Source organism: Ascaphus truei, chromosome 17 (assembly GCF_040206685.1).
Source record: "Ascaphus truei isolate aAscTru1 chromosome 17, aAscTru1.hap1, whole genome shotgun sequence".
NCBI classification, from domain to species: domain Eukaryota; kingdom Metazoa; phylum Chordata; class Amphibia; order Anura; family Ascaphidae; genus Ascaphus; species Ascaphus truei.
Window position 1 is genome coordinate 32,649,672 of NC_134499.1, and position 18,829 is coordinate 32,668,500.

At 50.2% G+C, this 18,829-nt stretch overlaps 1 protein-coding gene across 3 annotated transcripts; it reads left to right on the top strand.

The window, feature by feature from the left end:
- The first annotated feature begins 367 nt into the window (after nt 1-367).
- SSUH2 (ssu-2 homolog) lies at nt 368-16,687 on the top strand. Of its 3 annotated transcripts, XM_075574694.1 has the most exons (14): nt 368-496; nt 3,729-3,756; nt 4,066-4,133; nt 5,600-5,767; nt 6,580-6,658; nt 7,715-7,844; nt 8,094-8,154; nt 8,356-8,480; nt 12,763-12,825; nt 13,586-13,668; nt 13,827-13,919; nt 14,408-14,513; nt 14,925-15,029; nt 16,061-16,687. In XM_075574694.1, exons 3-14 carry the CDS (start codon nt 4,070-4,072, stop codon nt 16,199-16,201), a joined length of 1,218 nt encoding a protein of 405 aa, XP_075430809.1. In that variant the 5' UTR covers nt 368-496; nt 3,729-3,756; nt 4,066-4,069; the 3' UTR covers nt 16,202-16,687. The 3 variants fall into 3 exon arrangements, with proteins under 3 accessions (XP_075430809.1, XP_075430810.1, XP_075430808.1); XM_075574695.1 differs by lacking the exon at nt 3,729-3,756; XM_075574693.1 differs by lacking the exons at nt 368-496; nt 3,729-3,756 and adding an exon at nt 2,431-2,575.
- Nucleotides 16,688-18,829: the final 2,142 nt, after the last annotated feature.

Here is an 18,829-nt window from a genome sequence, read left to right on the forward strand (position 1 = left end):
ACAACAGGTAAGAGTCCAACAAGACTGAGTTTAAAAATAAATTATAAAAAAAAGATACTTTTAAATTGTTTCTTCCCATTTCATAAGAAATCACCAATATGGAGTGTGGACTATTTCTCAGTAATAGGGAATGATTCCCAAAAATGTTTAACACATTTAAATGACTATCACGCACCTCAAGTGTATACACTCCATTATAGAGTCATTCAATACTGTCTGCAGTGGAAGCACGGTTTGCTAAACGCCAGTCTTTAAGCACCCCCAACAGGTCAGGTTTTCAGGATATCCCAGCTTCAGCACAGGAGGGTCTGCCCTTTAAATTATAGTGTTCGCCTTTGGTGGGGATTTAACGAGCTGTATTACACAGGCAGGCGCAGCTGGTCCTAATTTCTATTATGGACTGTGTGGCTTCCAGCACTTGGAGAGCACAGAACAGAGAGAGTTATTCCGGTTATAAGAGCAGCTCCAGATTCTGGACGCACAGAGTAAGCAAATGGTAAGGTCCGGATACAGATTTATGGAACGGATCGCGGCGATTCCGCACGCGGTTTACGCCGCACTGTGTGAAACATGGGATTTATGGGCAGATTAGAAACCCTGGTCCCATCTCCTCTGCACACTTTCCCATGCGCTGGCGGACCTATCACCCTATTAGATCCTCCGCGTTATTTCTAGTTTAGCCGTGTGTTTACCTATATAGTGGTAATGAGGTCCTTCTGGCTGAGGCACAGCTTTGTAAAACCGGATTTGACCATTCGTCAGACTTAAAGGGCTGGTGTTTGCTGGTTACAACTTGCAATTAGCCATCTGTAAATTCAGAGCACGAGATCTTCCACAGCAATCAAAGGGTTAATCAGGTTTCCCACACAGTCATGGGCCTTGGATCCCCTCCCACATTTGAGAGAACCTCTTGAGTTTAGATGTTGTAGTGATTAATACACACGGCTGGGGGCAGTTTTAAGGGCAATGGGTCACTCCCACTCTCTGGGGAAACCCGTGTGTTTTGGGGTCCTTGAAATGGGTGGATGACCCCAATGTCCCAGCCTTTCAGACTGTCACCCATGTTTGGTAGCAGCTGTCTTAGACAATAAAATCCAAGATCAGCAAGTACCCCACACTCTGTGCTGCTGAGACCCTACCACTGGTCACAGGACACGGCTGCACTGCAGGTAACAACTACCTCTGTGACTAATGCGCAATGCGCTTTAGAAAGTGTTTTTAATCTTTGCACAAATGAAAATTCATAGAAGCCTCCAAGTGCTAAGAGTCGGTTTATTGCCTTGTTTGCATTTTGAATGCTTGTCTTTAAAGTGGGAGTCCTCTGCTTGAGTAGTTTACCCTCCACCTTTACATTTGGAGAGTGAGCTTCTGGAACCTCTGGTGGGTTTGGGTTCCGCTGCCTGAGAACCAAACTGTGCTGCTTTGACAGACCCACCCCACACCCAGAACGTCGGGGTCCCTGTTAATGGCCCAATCACTCCCTGACACAGATGCATGAAATGTAACCACTCAGGCTGCATTATTTTCTGCTCCGTTGCATTTGTAAGGTCCTCTGCTCGGTTTAATTGCACCCCCAGTGGCACGACCTGACACTACATGCCTAGTTAGGGATTTGACATCCTTGGCCCTCGCTAATAACATTGGTCGTCAGGGAGAGCCAGGGGTGGCGAACTCTATTCCTCAAGGGCCAGCAACAGGTCAGGTTTTCAGGACATCCCTGCTTCAGCACAGGTGGCTCATCCACCTGTGCTGAAGCAGGGGTATCCTGAAAACCTGACCTGTTGCTGGCCCTTGAGGACTGGTGTTTGCCACCCCGCGTGGGAACCCGTGTGCTGTTGGGAAGATAGCACCCCCTGTGTCCGTGTCCGGTAGTGCCTGTGTCATGGTACCACGCGCAGGAACACGATAGTGTCGTTTGGGTTAAGAAGTGAAACGAGTGGTTGCTCTCTTGCCCCTTCACGTGTAGTTACTTTGGTAGCAGTTACCATACCTTGTATATAAGGCGACTTACTGTTACCCTCACCTGAGCGTCACGCTGAAATTATTATAATAAACTCTATTATAAAAAGACCTGTATAGCATCTCCTCCGCCTGGTAGATTTCTGCAGAGCACACATCTGTATCCCATCTCCTGCAAGTCCCCGGAGGCCATCTTATTCTATCCCAATGGCTTGGGAATGTAACATGCCAAGCAGTTTTTTTGTTTTGCAGAGGAATCGTTAATCATTAAATATAAGAAAAAGAGACGTCCTCTGAAAGGGGGGAAGCTCGCCCCCCGCGCCAGCGTAATCATATCTAGGGGAATAAATACAGAGAATCCCTTTATTCCACTGTACAGGTTTATATCCTATGACTAGTAGGAGGGAATCTCCGTGCACAGGCCGAGGGGTAGGGAAGGAACTTGCAGGCAGGTTTCCTGACCTGTGAAACAAGCAGTTTGTCATGTGAGCTATTCCGAGAAATGAGGAAGTGTTGGTGTATAGGTGCTGAACCCTGTTCCTCCCTCCTCCTCCCCTGATAGCTCCCATACAAACCAGCTACAGGGAGAGAAAATGGACGAGCACAGAGGGATCAGGTATACAGGATGTGTGGTGTGTGGTGTGTGGGGTGTGTGATATGTGTGTGTGTGATGTGTGTATGTGATGTGTGTATGGCAGGGTTCCCTGCAATTTTCAGGTCATTTGAACACTGACAAATAGAGAAGAATTTACAATGTATCTGATCTCAGACGCACTATTAGAGAGGGTCGGGGTTCCTTACAATGTATCTGATCTCAGACGCGCTATTAGAGAGGGTCGGGGTTCCTTACAATGTATCTGATCTCAGACGCGCTATTAGAGAGGGTCGGGGTTCCTTACAATGTATCTGATCTCAGACGCGCTATTAGAGAGGGTCGGGGTTCCTTACAATGTATCTGATCTCAGACGCGCTATTAGAGAGGGTCGGGGTTCCGCAGAATTTCACAATATAATTATAGGTTTCCTTAACCAAAAAAAGTTAAACCCTGTGTCATGTGTTGTCCTGTTACACTGTGTGTGTCTGGGTGTCGTGCTTCAAAGTTACTTCTGGATTGTACAGTGTTCATGTGGCCGTTCTGATTATCGCGGTGTGGAGAGGCCCCTGACCCCATCCATTGCACGTACATTTCTATCTATACGGTGTAGGAAACAAAATGTAATACAAGGAAGTCTGGTGCAAAATGAGGGCAAAACAATTAACTACAAAGTAAACATTTGGAGAAAGGACTCCCTGTCCTCAAGAGCTTGCAGTCTAATGATTGAGTGATCATCACTGTGCCCACGGTATGTCACAGCTGGTGTGACTAGTCACAAGTGTGCACGTTTTGTGTCGCTTTACAGAAGGGCAGTACACTGTTTGCTCCAGGTTTGGTTAACGAGAGCCGCCTGCCTTTGGGGTGGGACTGAGCGATGATAATTTGTAGCATGTCCGCGCTTGTTATGCACATGGAGTGTCTCAGTCACATGCTTATTTCCAGCTGGGTGATGTTCTGCTGGGTTTTATTTTCTCCATAAAGAAGGAAGTGTGGAAATGTAAAAATGCTCATTATTCTCATCACAGTGCTGCATATTCTTTATTTGGGAGGGCACAGGAGAATCTATTCCCCCCCCCCCCCCCATAAACTACAAATGTTAATGTTTAAACTTAAACTCTGTGTATAACCTGTTACTGGTTTCAGAATTGACATTTTTGGCTGACTTTCATTACAGAACGTGTACATTTGAGCTCACATAGGAGGTAGGATTTCTTTAAGTGTTAGCAGATAATCTTAACCTGGTTTCATGTTCAACAAAAGTTACAAATTCCAACGAGTTTCTACTTCCCGAACAGGTTCAAACTGTGCTGATTTATCACCTCTGTAACTTCACTGAGCTGACGCTCACTTCCCCGCTCCCCAATACACATTCCCACGCCTTATTTTAATCCATAATTTGGTTTTAAGAGTCTTTTACAAAGTGTTTTTTTTTTTTTAATTACTGGTGATAGGAGAATATGCACATTCCTTTCAGATGTATTTCCTCATTACGTTTTGTATTTGTTTCCCAGAAACATGGATTTGCTGAATTATGGCGCGACAGGACAGCGCCCCCAGCCCGGGTATTCCGATTTCTCAGGTAGGACTCCATATTATAGTTGGTGTTGATGAGCTTGGTGAGAGGGTTCCAGTCCCAGTATCCCCCCCCACTGATACTGTCCGGGTTCCAATCCCAGTACCCCCCCACTGATACTGTCCGGGTTCCAATCCCAGTACCCCCCCACTGATACTGTCCAGGTTCCAATCCCAGTACCCCCCCACTGATACTGTCCGGGTTCCAGTCCCAGTATCCCCCCACTGATACTGTCCGGGTTCCAATCCCAGTACCCCCCCACTGAGACTGTCCGGGTTCCAGTCCCAGTACCCCCCCACTGATACTGTCCGGGTTCCAATCCCAGTACCCCCCCACTGAGACTGTCCGGGTTCCAATCCCAGTACCCCCCCACTGATACTGTCCGGGTTCCAATCCCAGTACCCCCCCACTGATACTGTCCGGGTTCCAATCCCAGTCCCCCCCACTGATACTGTCCGGGTTCCAATCCCAGTACCCCCCCACTGATACTGTCCGGGTTCCAGTCCCAGTACCCCCCCACTGATACTGTCCCTAGATAATTACACAAACACCGAGAACATACTGTCAGTTGCTATCGGTGTGAGGTCCCTTCCAGAACCTCATGGTGGAAATGACTTTCTGGGTCTGTGTAAAGCTGATAACAGGTCACATCCAACAGGGAATCAACTCATTTCAGATAAGGAATGAATATTTAGATTATTAATGAGCTGCAGTATGTTATTTATTATACAGACACAGAGTCTCTTAGATTCATTCATTTGCTGACAACACTTCTTTGGAAGATTTCTCTCCCCCCCCCCTTGGAAGTGATCCTTATGCTTACACAGACCCCTTGCTTATTGGAGATCTCATTTTGGTTTTTGGGTTCCTGCTCTTGATACTTTCGTTTTAAAGTTTGACTTGGGTGTACATATGGGCCTTAGGTCGTCATCCCTCTGCTGCTTTGGCTCCTCCGCCTCTTCCCGCAGTCGGTGTAGATCCTGCTTTGGCTCCACCACCTCTTCCCGGAGTCGGTGTAGATCCTGCTTTGGCTCCCCTGCCTCTTCCCGCAGTCGGTGTAGATCCAGCTTTGGCTCCCCCGCCTCTTCCTGCAGTCGGTGTAGATCCTGCTTTGGCTCCCCCGCCTCTTCCTGCAGTCGGTGTAGATCCTGCTTTGGCTCCATTAACTCCTCACCCAGATCATATAGAACCAGCTTTGGCTCTACCATCCAGTTCTTCGGTTGGTGGGAATCCTGCATTGGCTCCATCTTATCCTCCGATATGTACAGACACTCTCGCAGCTCCTCTCTCTCACCCTCCAGTCGGTACAGACGCTCTCCCAGCTCCTCTCTCTTATCCTCCAGTCGGTACAGACGCTCTCACGGCGCCTCTCCTCCTTCATCATTCCATTGGAACAGACACTCTCGCAGCTCCTCTCTCTCACCCTCCAGTCGGTACAGACGCTCTCCCAGCTCCTCTCTCTTATCCTCCAGTCGGTACAGACGCTCTCATGGCGCCTCTCCTTCATCATTCCATTGGAACAGACGCTTTCGCTGCTCCTCTCTTGCTTCCTACAGTCGGCACAGGTTCTCCCGTGGCTCCTCTCTCTAACGTGATGGACACAGTATCTGGATATGAAGGGACAGCCACTGGAGATGGAAGTAAGTGAATTGATACATTTGTTCCACACTGATAAGGCATCCAGTGTAGACACGGTCTCTTGTTTGATGAAGCTCAGAGCAAGTAAAAAAGGAGAGCAAAATATTATTACTATTTTATAAACACTAAGTATGTGTAAGCTGCGATCCACAGTATTTATTTGTGACACTCCTCAGTAGTTTTCCACGTTGGCAGAATGTTGATGTAAAGCAGGAGGGTGCAGTGTATCTGTTAATCTATTAATAAAACACTTGCGCAATTAGTAGACTAGTTTTCTATTAACAAACAGTGCTCCTATCCAGGGGTGCTCCATTCCAGTCCCCGAGACCCCCCTCCCCCCAACAGGCCAGGTTTAAATGATATCCCAGCTTCAGCACATGTGGCTCAATCTGAAGACTGAGCCACCTGTGTTGAAGCTGGGATATCCTTAAAACCTGACCTGTTGGGGAGGGGGGCTTGAGGACTGGAGTTGAGCACCCCTTCTCTAATCGACAACTAAACACACAGAGGGGTTTTAAATGCACAAAGTATTCTATCTCTGACCTGAACAAGATATCATGGCTCTTGAAAGTCAACTTTTCTGTTATTCCAAAAGTAAAACGTGTCCCGTTTTTACACAAAGGGACATAGCTAATAGCATCTAATGTTATTTCTACCCCAAAATAATTCGTTTCCCCCCTCGTGCCCTTGTAGAGAGGATATGAATAAAGAGGCTTGTCGTTTGGAAGTTGCATGCCCCCCTCCCCCCTGCGGTGCCTGGTACTGCTATCGGCTGTGCAACATGTGCTGACTTCACAATGTCTTCTATTTACAGATGGAAAGTTCTTGCCTCCTCCCGCGGCCCTGGTCCCGGGCCCAGGTGCTGTGTCCCCTCCTTCAAACACCAACTGGGAGTAAGATGCTACTTTCTCCTTCATCTGTCTTCCTTCCTTCCTTCCTTCCTTCCTTCTTAGTGCACAAACACCCCCAAGGGGCAGAGCAGACACCAGAGCCGGGAAACCCCCAAACTGGAGGAGGGAAGTGCTTATATGATCCTGTGATGTCGTCAACTGCCCCTCGTCACACAACTGGGAACCAAAGGGACTTATCTTGGGGAAGCTATACATTTGTCCTGGAAAGAGGCTGCCTCAGGGGATAACATTCACATTGTCCCTTGAATGCTACAGACCTTTTGGGGTCATTTGAGATTATTTTTGATGTAATGTAGGGGAGGTCAACCGCAGTCCTCAATGGCCCCCCAACAGGCCAGGTTTTAAGGATATATCCCTGCTTCAGCACTGGTGACTCAATCAGTGGCTCAGTCATTGACTGAGCCACCAGTGCTGAAGCAGGGATATCCTTTAAAACCTGACCTGTTGGAGGACTGGAGTTCACCACCCATGATGTAGTGGATCTGACCATGACGGTTCAATGACTTGTAAAGCGCCAATCTGACTCGCTCACACGTAAAGGCTTTGACCATTTGTCTGCGAGCTTCATTGTGACAATAGCAGAGCTGTAAGGCGGATAAGTGGGTGTCTTACACACAGGATCCATCTAGGCAATAAGAGTGCAAAGGAGGGAAGTAGACTCAAGTCATATAGGCATTGAAACAGCGGAGGAGTTCTTAGTCTGTCAGGGTTCTTGGTGTTTGAGATGTATCTCTGTGTACAAACCTTATGCAGGAATTGTGTTTCTATCCAGACCATTCAACACAGAGACCCCTTCCTACAGTCCATATAACTAGTCCTCAAAGCACTCGCTGACACGATGCAGAACTGAAGTAACATTCCCCGAGAGGAGAGACGCACATTCCCAGTAACATTTGTAGCTGTAACTTAATGACGGAGCAGCAGTGTTGTTGTTTGACACCGAGACCCCCAAATCTGAGGGCATGTTTCCTATTCGGGGTTATTCCTTTTACTGTGAGGTTATATTTCAGGGAGGAATCTGTGCTCTTTTATCTGCAGAATCCCATCCATTACGGAAGAGGTCGCGAGACAAGCGTTCCTGGAATACGCCAGCCATACGTGCTGCTACAGCACAGAGCCCCCCAAAGAAATGAACGTCCAGGATCTCCGGTCCTATAACACATATAGGGTGGATATTTCCCTCCTCCGCACCAATATCCGCATTCTGGGGACTGTATCTCAGTCGGCTCTTATGCTGGCGAATGCTTTATCTCTGGCCCCTATAGTGTGTGTATGTGTGTATGTATGTATGTACAGTATGTATGGGTTAATTAGTGGGTTTGTAATCTCCTCTTGTGGTCATTGTCTCAAGTCCTGTGGGTTTTGAACTTGGTGCTTTGGGTTTAGATCTGATCTCGTTTGTCTTATTTACTTCTAGTATCGCTTGGAAACGTTCACGGAGTCGCGGGCCTGTGAGTGGGTGACAGAACCTTACAATGGTCAGTGACCTCCTAACGGAGGATATATCTGTGTTACCTGGCACTAAACAGAGCCACCAATGCACCGGAGAGCTGTGTGTGTGTGTGTGTGTGTGTGTGTGTGTGCGTGTATCCATCTATCTATATCTATATTCTTCCTTCTGCATTGGAGAAATTAGAGGTTCTTGGTCTGATTGCTCCCCTTTGTTCGTCCCCTGACAGGCCAGGTGGTGGATTCTTCTGCATATGGACTTGCTCCTCAACCCTGGGAGATCCCAGTGCAAGTTCCAACTCTCTTCAAGGACAAGAAGCACAAAATGCCCGTTCCTTACACATCCTCTCTGAAGGTAACACCAGCAAGATAGCACCATAAGGATCGCCCTGTGCCAGGCATCAACAACCGCTCCCCTCGCCCTGTGCCAGGCATCACCAATCGCGCTGCGCTCCTCTCGCCCTGTGCCACGCATCAATAACCGCTCCCTTCGCCCTGTGCCAGGCATCACCAATCGCGCTGCACTCCTCTCGCCCTGTGCCAGGCATCAACAACCGCTCCCCTCGCCCTGTGCCAGGCATCACCAATTGCGCCGCGCTCCTCTCACCCTGTGCCAGGCATCAACAACCACTCCCCTCGCCCTGTGCCAGGCATCGCCAATCGTGCTGCGCTCCTCTCACTAGGCATTAACAACCGTCCACGCGCCCCTCAGCACTACCCTCACTCTGTGCTTGGTGACAGTGATGGCTCGGCACTTCCCTCACCATGTACTTGGGGACAGGGATGGCAAGCACTACCCTCACCCTGTGCTTGGGGACAGTGATGGCTCAGCACTACCCTCACCCTGTGCTTGGAGTTGGCAGTAGCTCAGCACTACCCTCACCCTGTGCTTGGGGACAGTGATGGCTGAGCACTACCCTCACCCTGTGCTTGGAGTTGGCAGTAGCTCAGCACTACCCTCACCCTGTGCTTGGGGACAGTGATGGCTCAGCACTACCCTCACCCTGTGCTTGGGGACAGTGATGGCTGAGCAATACCCTCACCCTGTGCTTGGAGTTGGCAGTAGCTCAGCACTACCCTCACCCTGTGCTTGGGGACAGTGATGGCTCAGCACTACCCTCACCCTGTGCTTGGGGACAGTGATGGCTGAGCAATACCCTCACCCTGTGCTTGGGGACAGTGATGGCTAAGCACTACCCTCACCCTGTGCTTGGGGACAGTGATGGCTCAGCACTACCCTCACCCTGTGCTTGGAGTTGGCAGTAGCTCAGCACTACCCTCACCCTGTGCTTGGGGACAGTGATGGCTCAGCACTACCCTCACCCTGTGCTTGGGGACAGTGATGGCTGAGCAATACCCTCACCCTGTGCTTGGGGACAGTGATGGCTCAGCACTACCCTCACCCTGTGCTTGGAGTTGGCAGTAGCTCAGCACTACCCTCACCCTGTGCTTGGGGACAGTGATGGCTCAGCACTACCCTCACCCTGTGCATGGGGACAGTGATGGCTCAGCACTACCCTCACCCTGTGCTTGGAGTTGGCAGTAGCTCAGCACTACCCTCACCCTGTGCTTGGGGACAGTGATGGCTCAGCACTACCCTCACCCTGTGCTTGGGGACAGTGATGGCTCAGCACTACCCTCACCCTGTGCTTGGGGACAGTGATGGCTCAGCACTACCCTCACCCTGTGCTTGGGGACAGTGATGGCTCAGCACTACCCTCACCCTGTGCTTGGGGACAGTGATGGCTCAGCACTACCCTCACCCTGTGCTTGGGGACAGTGATGGCTCAGCACTACCCTCACTCTGTGCTTGGAGTTGGCAGTAGCTCAGCACTACCCTCACCCTGTGCTTGGGGACAGTGATGGCTCAGCACTACCCTCACCCTGTGCTTGGAGTTGGCAGTAGCTCAGCACTACCCTCACCCTGTGCTTGGGGACAGTGATGGCTCAGCACTACCCTCACCCTGTGCTTGGGGACAGTGATGGCTCAGCACTACCCTCACCCTGTGCCTGGAGTTGGCAGTAGCTCAGCACTACCCTCACCCTGTGCTTGGGGACAGTGATGGCTCAGCACTACCCTCACCCTGTGCTTGGGGACAGTGATGGCTCAGCACTACCCTCACCCTGTGCTTGGGGACAGTGATGGCTCAGCACTACCCTCACTCTGTGCTTGGAGTTGGCAATAGCTCAGCACTACCCTCACCCTGTGCTTGGGGACAGTGATGGCTCAGCACTACCCTCACTCTGTGCTTGGGGACAGTGATGGCTGAGCACTACCCTCACTCTGTGCTTGGGGACAGGGATGGCTCAGCACTACCCTCACTCTGTGCTTGGCGTTGGCAGTAGCTCAGCACTACCCTCACCCTGTGCTTGGGGACAATGATGGCTCAGCACTACCCTCACCCTGTGCTTGGGGACAGTGATGGCTCAGCACTACCCTCACCCTGTGCTTGGGGACAGTGATGGCTCAGCACTACCCTCACCCTGTGCTTGGGGACAGGGATGGCTCAGCACTACCGTCACCCTGTGCTTGGGGACAGGGATGGCTCTCAGCCATTCTCTCTCCAAGGCAGGGTTCCCCAGTGGTGGCCGAGTCTCCTGTAACATATTGTGCTGCAGTTGAACTCACTAGCGATGAGTCAAGTTCTAGGATGCGCAGCATGGCCAACAATGGCAAAAGTTCTCAGAAGTCCTTCTCAGAATCAGAAGCTGTTGCCAAGGATATGCGTAGAGATCCAATCTTGGTCCTTCATCCCCAAGCCTGTGATTTAAAGTAATGTAAAACAAGCTTCCCATCATCTTGTGCTTGGAGTTGGCAGTAGCTCAGCACTACCCTCACCCTGTGCTTCGGGACAGTGATGGCTGAGCACTACCCTCACCCTGTGCTTGGAGTTGGCAGTAGCTCAGCACTACCCTCACTCTGTGCTTCGGGACAGTGATGGCTGAGCACTACCCTCACCCTGTGCTCGGGGACAGTGATGGCTCAGCACTACCCTCACCCTGTGCTCGGGGACAGTGATGGCTCAGCACTACCCTCACCCTGTGCTTCAGGACAGTGATGGCTCAGCACTACCCTCACTCTGTGCTTGGAGTTGGCAGTAGCTCAGCACTACCCTCACCCTGTGCATGGGGACAGTGATGGCTCAGCACTACCCTCACCCTGTGCTCGGGGACAGTGATGGCTCAGCACTACACTCACCCTGTGCTTGGGGACAGTGATGGCTCAGCACTACCCTCACCCTGTGCTTGGGGACAGTGATGGCTCAGCACTACCCTCACTCTGTGCTTGGGGACAGTGATGGCTCAGCACTACCCTCACCCTGTGCTTGGGGACAGTGATGGCTCAGCACTACCCTCACCCTGTGCTTGGGGACAGTGATGGCTCAGCACTACCCTCACCCTGTGCTTGGGGACAGTGATGGCTCAGCACTACCCTCACCCTGTGCTTGGGGACAGTGATGGCTCAGCACTACCCTCACCCTGTGCTTGGGGACAGTGATGGCTCAGCACTACCCTCACCCCGTGCTTGGGGACAGTGATGGCTCAGCACTACCCTCACCCCGTGCTTGGAGTTGGCAGTAGCTCAGCACTACCCTCACCCGTGCTTGGAGATGGCAGTAGCTCAGCACTACCCTCACCCTGTGCTTGGGGACAGTGATGGCTCAGCACTACCCTCACCCTGTGCTTGGGGACAGTGATGGCTCAGCACTACCCTCACCCCGTGCTTGGGGACAGTGATGGCTCAGCACTACCCTCACCCCGTGCTTGGAGTTGGCAGTAGCTCAGCACTACCCTCACCCGTGCTTGGAGATGGCAGTAGCTCAGCACTACCCTCACCCTGTGCTTGGGGACAGTGATGGCTCAGCACTACCCTCACCCTGTGCTTGGGGACAGTGATGGCTCAGCACTACCCTCACCCTGTGCTTGGGGACAGTGATGGCTCAGCACTACCCTCACCCTGTGCTTGGGGACAGGGATGGCTCTCAGCCATTCTCTCTCCAAGGCAGAGTTCCCCAGTGGTGGCCGAGTCTCCTGTAACATATTGTGCTGCAGTTGAACTCACTAGCGATGAGTCAAGTTCTAGGATGCGCAGCATGGCCAACAATGGCAAAAGTTCTCAGAAGTCCTTCTCAGAATCAGAAGCTGTTGCCAAGGATATGCGTAGAGATCCAATCTTGGTCCTTCATCCCCAAGCCTGTGATTTAAAGTAATGTAAAACAAGCTTCCCATCACCTTGTGCTTGGAGTTGGCAGTAGCTCAGCACTACCCTCACCCTGTGCTTGGGGACAGTGATGGCTCAGCACTACCCTCACCCTGTGCTTGGGGACAGTGATGGCTCAGCACTACCCTCACCCTGTGCTTGGAGTTGGCAGTAGCTCAGCACTACCCTCACCCCGTGCTTGGAGTTGGCAGTAGCTCAGCACTACCCTCACCCTGTGCTTGGAGTTGGCAGTAGCTCAGCACTACCCTCACCCTGTGCTTCGGAACAGTGATGGCTGAGCACTACCTGTGCACCCTGTGCTTGGGGACAGTGATGGCTCAGCACTACCCTCACCCCGTGCTTGGAGTTGGCAGTAGCTCAGCACTACCCTCACCCTGTGCGGCCTCCTCCCTCTGACTCTCTTCTCTCCCCACAGTCCTGCCAGAGTTGCCAGGGAATGGGAAGGATTATGTGCCAGAAATGCCATGGAGGCGGGCGGGTGAGTACTGACCCACATTCTCAGCTCCACGTATTCACGTGTAAACACTACTGTCCAGTACGACAAGATGGAAACATACCAGAGGCACAGCCACAATGCAAGGAGAGCACTACCGACCCCCAGTCCTCCTAAACATTGGGGGAGATTCTCTGCCCTGAAGCTTCCTGGCGAAGCCGTGTCCTATACGAGACATGTTACTGTTTCACTGCGGAGGAAAGGTGCGGGAATGTAACCACCGCATCCCCCGGCAGCAGGGATTAACCTTCTCTCCGGTCACCAGGGTTTTTACCTTCTCTTCTGCAAGTCTGGCTTCATCTGTATGCGTGGCGCCTGCACATCAGACACATTTATCTCGTGCTGGACACATTTCTGGCATTCGGTTTGCTCTGAGCGGACGTGGAACGCGTTGGGTTTAACAATCACGTCAGATGCAATTTCCTTGAACATTTAACACAGACCTTTTTAATGAGCCGGATGTAAACACGTTCTCCTGCAACCTGGGTTTAGATGTAGTGAGGAAGGTGTCCTGCTCCCCACGCCGACAGCAGAGGCCCTTCTGTGTGTTAACCCTTTGCATTGCACCACTGGCCCATCTGGCTATGAAGGGTTAACAATAAAAACTGGAAAGTGCAGAGCTGGGAATCTGAACTAGTTTAATCTTCCTATTGTTTGATTCTTTGCCAGGCAGAGGGGGTGACACTGTTATTTAGGATCCGGCCACGTCCCACTCTAACCTCCCTTTGCCTCGTTGGATGCACAGGTGCTGTGCTGGGTGTGTAATGGTACCGGGCGGCGCCTGCAGTCCGAGACGTGCCATAACTGCTTTGGAAACGGAACGGAAAGGTGAGTGGTGTCCTGCGGGGCTCAGCCAATCACAGGCCAGCATCTGGTGATGAGCTGTGTGTACATAGCACACAACCTCCTTTTGCACCCCATAGTACAGGGTTCAGGGCGGGAAGAGCAGCCGGTCCCTCTCTTCACCTGTCCCCCTCTGTCCCCAGCTGCAGTATGTGTCACAGCAGCAGTCATCAAATGTGTAGGAGCTGCTCCGGGAAGGGACGGTGTCTGTGCTACATCCAGCTGAACGTCATGTGGTAAGGGCAGCTGGACATTCATGGGAGCTACAGTACATCAGAGGCACCTATCCCTAACCCGGCCTGTGTCAGGGGACCTGCAATGCAGAGTGCTGGGCCTGTGTCACTCAAAGGGTTACCCCCTTTTTTGGCATGAAGGCAGACAGGGCAGTGGTCGGGGGTTGGGGGGGGGGGTAACAGGTGCGATGGTCTGCATTAGTGGGGGGACATCAGGTGCGATGGTCTGCATTGGTGGGGGGACATCAGGTGCGATGACTGCAGTGGTCGGGGGGAGATCGAGTGCGATGGTCTGCAGTGGTGGGCGGAGAGAATGACTGCTCTGGGTGTGATGGTCTGCAGCAGGGGTTGCACAGCAGGTGCAACAGTTTGCACTGGAGGCGGGGCAGCTGGGGACGAAGATGGCAGAGAGAACGATGGCCTACGGTAGGCGGGGGAGAGTGCCGGTGCGGTGTTGTGAAGTCTCTGTGTTGTTTTTTTTTCTCTCGCAGGAAGAACAATGTTTTTGAGTTTGTAGCTGATCACAGCTCAGACTTTCGTACCGAGCTCTTCGGGAAGGTGAACGGGGAGAAAATCTTTACAGACGAGCAGTTCTTGGTGAGAGGATCCAATCAATCTCTCTGCTTCCCAGCTCCCACATACGGCTGTGTCCCACCCCTCGCTCCACTCAAATCCCCCCCCCCCCCCCTCTCACACAAATGCCACAACTTTGCCTGCTTCTCCTCCACAATTTCCTGGCTGCAACGGTTCTTCACCTCCGGAGCGACCGCTGCTCATTGAACGATTACAGCGGCAGCGGAACGCAGCCCTCCGATGCAAAGCGTCGCGGAAATGATAAAAGTTCTGCTTACGGTGCGCATAACATCTATAAACAGCACAACCCCAATACTGCCTTCTCTGCACCCTGAATTCCCACACAACCCCCACATTGCCCTCCTTTGCCCCGTTGAGTGATGGTAGAGATTGGTGTTAAACTCTGCCTCCTATCCCATTTATTTTCACACCCAGGTCCCTCCCCTGGTGACTTTCCCTGAGCCCGCGATTAATCAGGCCTCCCAGAATGCTTTGCAGCAGCATCAAACGCAGTTCTCCTCATGTCGCGTTCTGAGACAGGTGAGTGCTGACCAGGGGTCGCGTGGCTATACAGGGAGGCCATATGACGTGGTGTTACACTGGTCAGGGGAACCACCCTGTGCTTGGGAATTTGACCATGAAAATACTGCTGCAAGAAGGTAACAAGCTTGTGAACATGATCCTATGCCGAGCGGCCTTGTCCTGGGTTTAAACATGGGGGTAGTGGGTTTATTAGGGAGTACTGCACCTAATCTTGCTGATTACCCTTTACAGTGTCCTTCTAACGCACCTGGGACATCACGGGAACTTGTTTGTTTTTCAGCGAGTCCGATCCAAACAGAAGTGGAGCCTCTTTCTGGCATCCGGGCCCCAGGTGCATCATGGCATCGCTCCAGGAGTGGTTTCATGATGCGGAAGTGCAGGAGGTCCGGGGGAACTCTGTGTTGCCAGACCCCCGGCACTGTAAAGGTTAAAGGGGCAATGCAGAATAGCAGGACAAAAAAACAACCTTTTGCCAACAATTCCACTATCTAATTGGCTTCCTTTAAACAAATCTCTGTACTAAAAACAAATGTTTGGCTGCTTTTGGGTTTGCAAATTTAAATACAGATTCTATTTCTTAAGGGCCCCTGAACAACAACAGCGTTTTTCAAGCAATTGTTTTCTTAACATGTATCCCACCCTGTCCTTATCAGAGACCCCAAAACATTGTGGAGGAAACTGTGCAAACTCTTGTTAAGCTCAGTGACATCAGACAAAAGTGATCAGCCAGAGGAAATCGGACTTGGGTATAATATATATCATGGTTTCACCCTACGTGGCACACTGGGCAATAGTCTTTTGGGTCACGAAGACAAGATAACTGTCCCTATCAAGGACATCTGCTCTCATGGTCATAAGGGATTGGACCTTGGCTTACAGTGATCTGTTGATCCATTTTCATGGGACATGTTCTCTGCTCTTTGACCTGCAAGGTTCATGCTACTTAGGGACAAGATCTCTGGTCATCCATGACCTAATGACCCTTCTCTGGACTATCGCTGACTTTTTTTCTCTCTCTCCTTCCCCAGAGACAAACCATTGAGTGGCTGCCTCTCACCAAGGTGGACTACGACTGGAAAGGGAAGACCTTCAGCTACTTTGTGTATGGAAAAGAGAACAAAGTATACACCGTCGACTATCCGGCCAAGTGCTGCTGCGCGGTCATGTGACTCACGCCACTCTTTGACCTTTCAGTCCAGGCATTCTCGCAGCTCTTTAAAAACAGATGTTGTGAGATGTTCCATCTCTTTCCTTTATTGTTCTCCGTTGGAATTGGACAACTGACGAGGAATGCCTCTTGGTTTGGAATCGGTGTATGACGTTACAATGCTTATATTTATAGTCCTTTCTTGAGGTTGTGATTTTAAGGTCTTACAATCTGGCTCCCAAACTCTGCGAATGAAGGGCGAGGGCTTTCATTTCCGTTTCTATTAATACAGGAGGGACCAACCGGTCAGGTCAGGTTTTAAGGATATATCAATGACTGAGCCACCTGTGCCGAAGCCGGGATACCTTTAAAACGTGACCTGTTGGTGGCCCTTGAGGACAGGAGTTGGTTCCTCCTGTATTAAGACATAGGTTTTATTTTTGGAGGAACTGTATCTTGAAATAAATGCAGAAGTGTCCAACACGTGTGAATACATAGATATTACTTCTTTATTGGTTTCTTTTGTCATGAGATCTCTCTGTAGCTGTGGAATATTCATTTAATGTGCTGAGTTTATATAAATAAAAAAACATTTATACATAATTATATACATATTTCACAAGTGTCTGAAAATGTTGTATATAGCACATTGAATTTGGGAGCTGTTTGACTTGAAGTTTGAATCGAACGCCCAAATCTGCACAGTTACGATTTTGAACCCGCGAACATATCCATCCTTTGCAATTTACAACATGACCTCTAGAGGGTGCTACAGATCTGGCGCTATTTATTTTCGTTGTAGGTGCGAGGAACAGTGCTGATGGATGAAGCCCACAAGGCTAGAAATGCTACCCTGAAGGGATTAACACAACGGGGATCCCCGCTTTTGAATGGGACTCTCACTGCATTGATTCTAACGGGCCAGCACCAGTTTAAGAGCTGCACAGAGAGAAGCAGTCTCTGTGCGTCCCCGTCCAGCTCTCACAGCAGAGAGATCAGAGAGAAGCGGCCCCTCTCTGTGTCTCCCTGCAGAGCTCTTACAGCAGAGAGATCAGAGAGAAGCGACCCCTCTCTCTGTGTCTCCCCGCACAGCTCTTACAGCAGAGAGAGAAGCGGTTCCTCTCTCTGTGTCTCCCCGCACAGCTCTTACAGCAGAGAGAGAAGCGGTTCCTCTCTCTGTGTCTCCCCGCACAGCTCTTGCAGCAGAGAGATCAGAGAGAAGCTGTCCCTCTCCCTGTCTCCCCCCGCACAGCTCTTGCAGCAGATCTCAATATTTTTATTTGTAGTACACAGTACTGAAGCAGGGGGTCTCTGGAGCTGAACATCATTCATTTCTGGTCCTAAGACCCCGAGCTTATCGAGGTGCAGACCTCCCCGTATGGGGTGTCGATATCTTGGGGCTGCAATGATGCAGGAGATTTAAATTTGCAGGAGATATATGCCGGTATCTCAGGAAGCAGGGGGTCCCCAAACCTTAAATGAATGGGGTTCAGCTCTGGAAACACCCTGCTTCAATACTGTGTACTAAAAATAAAAACTCTAGCTCAATATCTCTATTGGCAAAATGTGGCTAATAGTAGATTTGGGCATTAACCAAAATAAAATACACATACAGTAATTACCCAAAAAATAAAAAAATACATTTGAAACATAAAACCATTGACTGTCACTCTGGATAACTAAACTCTCTCTATGGAGACCTAGATAGCCACATTGACAATCAATTTTAAGCTGTACTTAAAATAAATACCCCCCCTTCATTATTTTAATGGCTAACCGCTAAGGTAATGAAGGGGTTAACTCTCCTGTAATTACCCTTCCCGGGGCAACAACCCCATCACCCACTCCCTCGAGCACAAAAAAACACACCCCCTCCCCCCACCACGACCAAATTTCAATACAATAAAACCAAACATTAGCAATTAAATCCATTGATTGTCACTGTGGTTACCTATGCTATCAATGGGGGCACAGATTGCCAATGTGGCATCAATGGACACCCTGTAGTCAAATGTGTTTCTTACCCTTGCCGGGATGAAGACTCATCCTCCTCATCCAACTATGACACCAATCTCTCCATTTTGACCCATGAAGCAATGATCCTCAGCTTGCATTAGTTGCTATGCAGTTTTCACACGCTTTTATGCTATTGGCCATTTTTAGTTTTCATTTTATACTCTTATTAAAAGTTCAAATGTGGGTTTGAAAATGCAGCAATATACTGGGTATGGGTATCATTCCACATCATCACACTGTGCTCATTCCACAGGAGATCACGTGCAATTATGGGAGATTGAAAGTCCAGATCCCTGGCATTCTCCCCTAGAGCGGAATGAGAAAGTTACCCTGTGCCCATTTTAAAGGGCATTAATATTTGGGGCAGTATCAAGATTTAATTTCCACGTGTAGATGGTTTCCCGTTTCCTTTTGATGAATGGTGAACGTATATGGAATATTCCGAGATATACTGCGACATGTTGTGTTATCACTAGAAGCAATGCTTCTGCTACATCTGTAACCCCTTCAGTGCCAAGGCGTCCGCAAGGCCTTTGTCCGGTTTACATTGTTCATCCTGTGAGGGCCCTCCTAGTGGTGAAGGTACTAGTCTTTAACATGGGACACTTGCAGTGACACCCAGGTATTACCTCAA

What these genes read in the sequence shown, in the direction of transcription:
- SSUH2 (XM_075574693.1), top strand. Translation starts at nt 2,553, where the DNA reads ATGGACGAGCACAGAGGGATCAG. An exon ending in GGTGACAGAACCTTACAATG is followed by an intron (nt 8,155 to 8,355) that starts GTCAGTGACCTC and finishes GTCCCCTGACAG; the next exon opens with GCCAGGTGGTGGATTCTTCT. An exon ending in TTTGGAAACGGAACGGAAAG is followed by an intron (nt 13,669 to 13,826) that starts GTGAGTGGTGTC and finishes CTCTGTCCCCAG; the next exon opens with CTGCAGTATGTGTCACAGCA.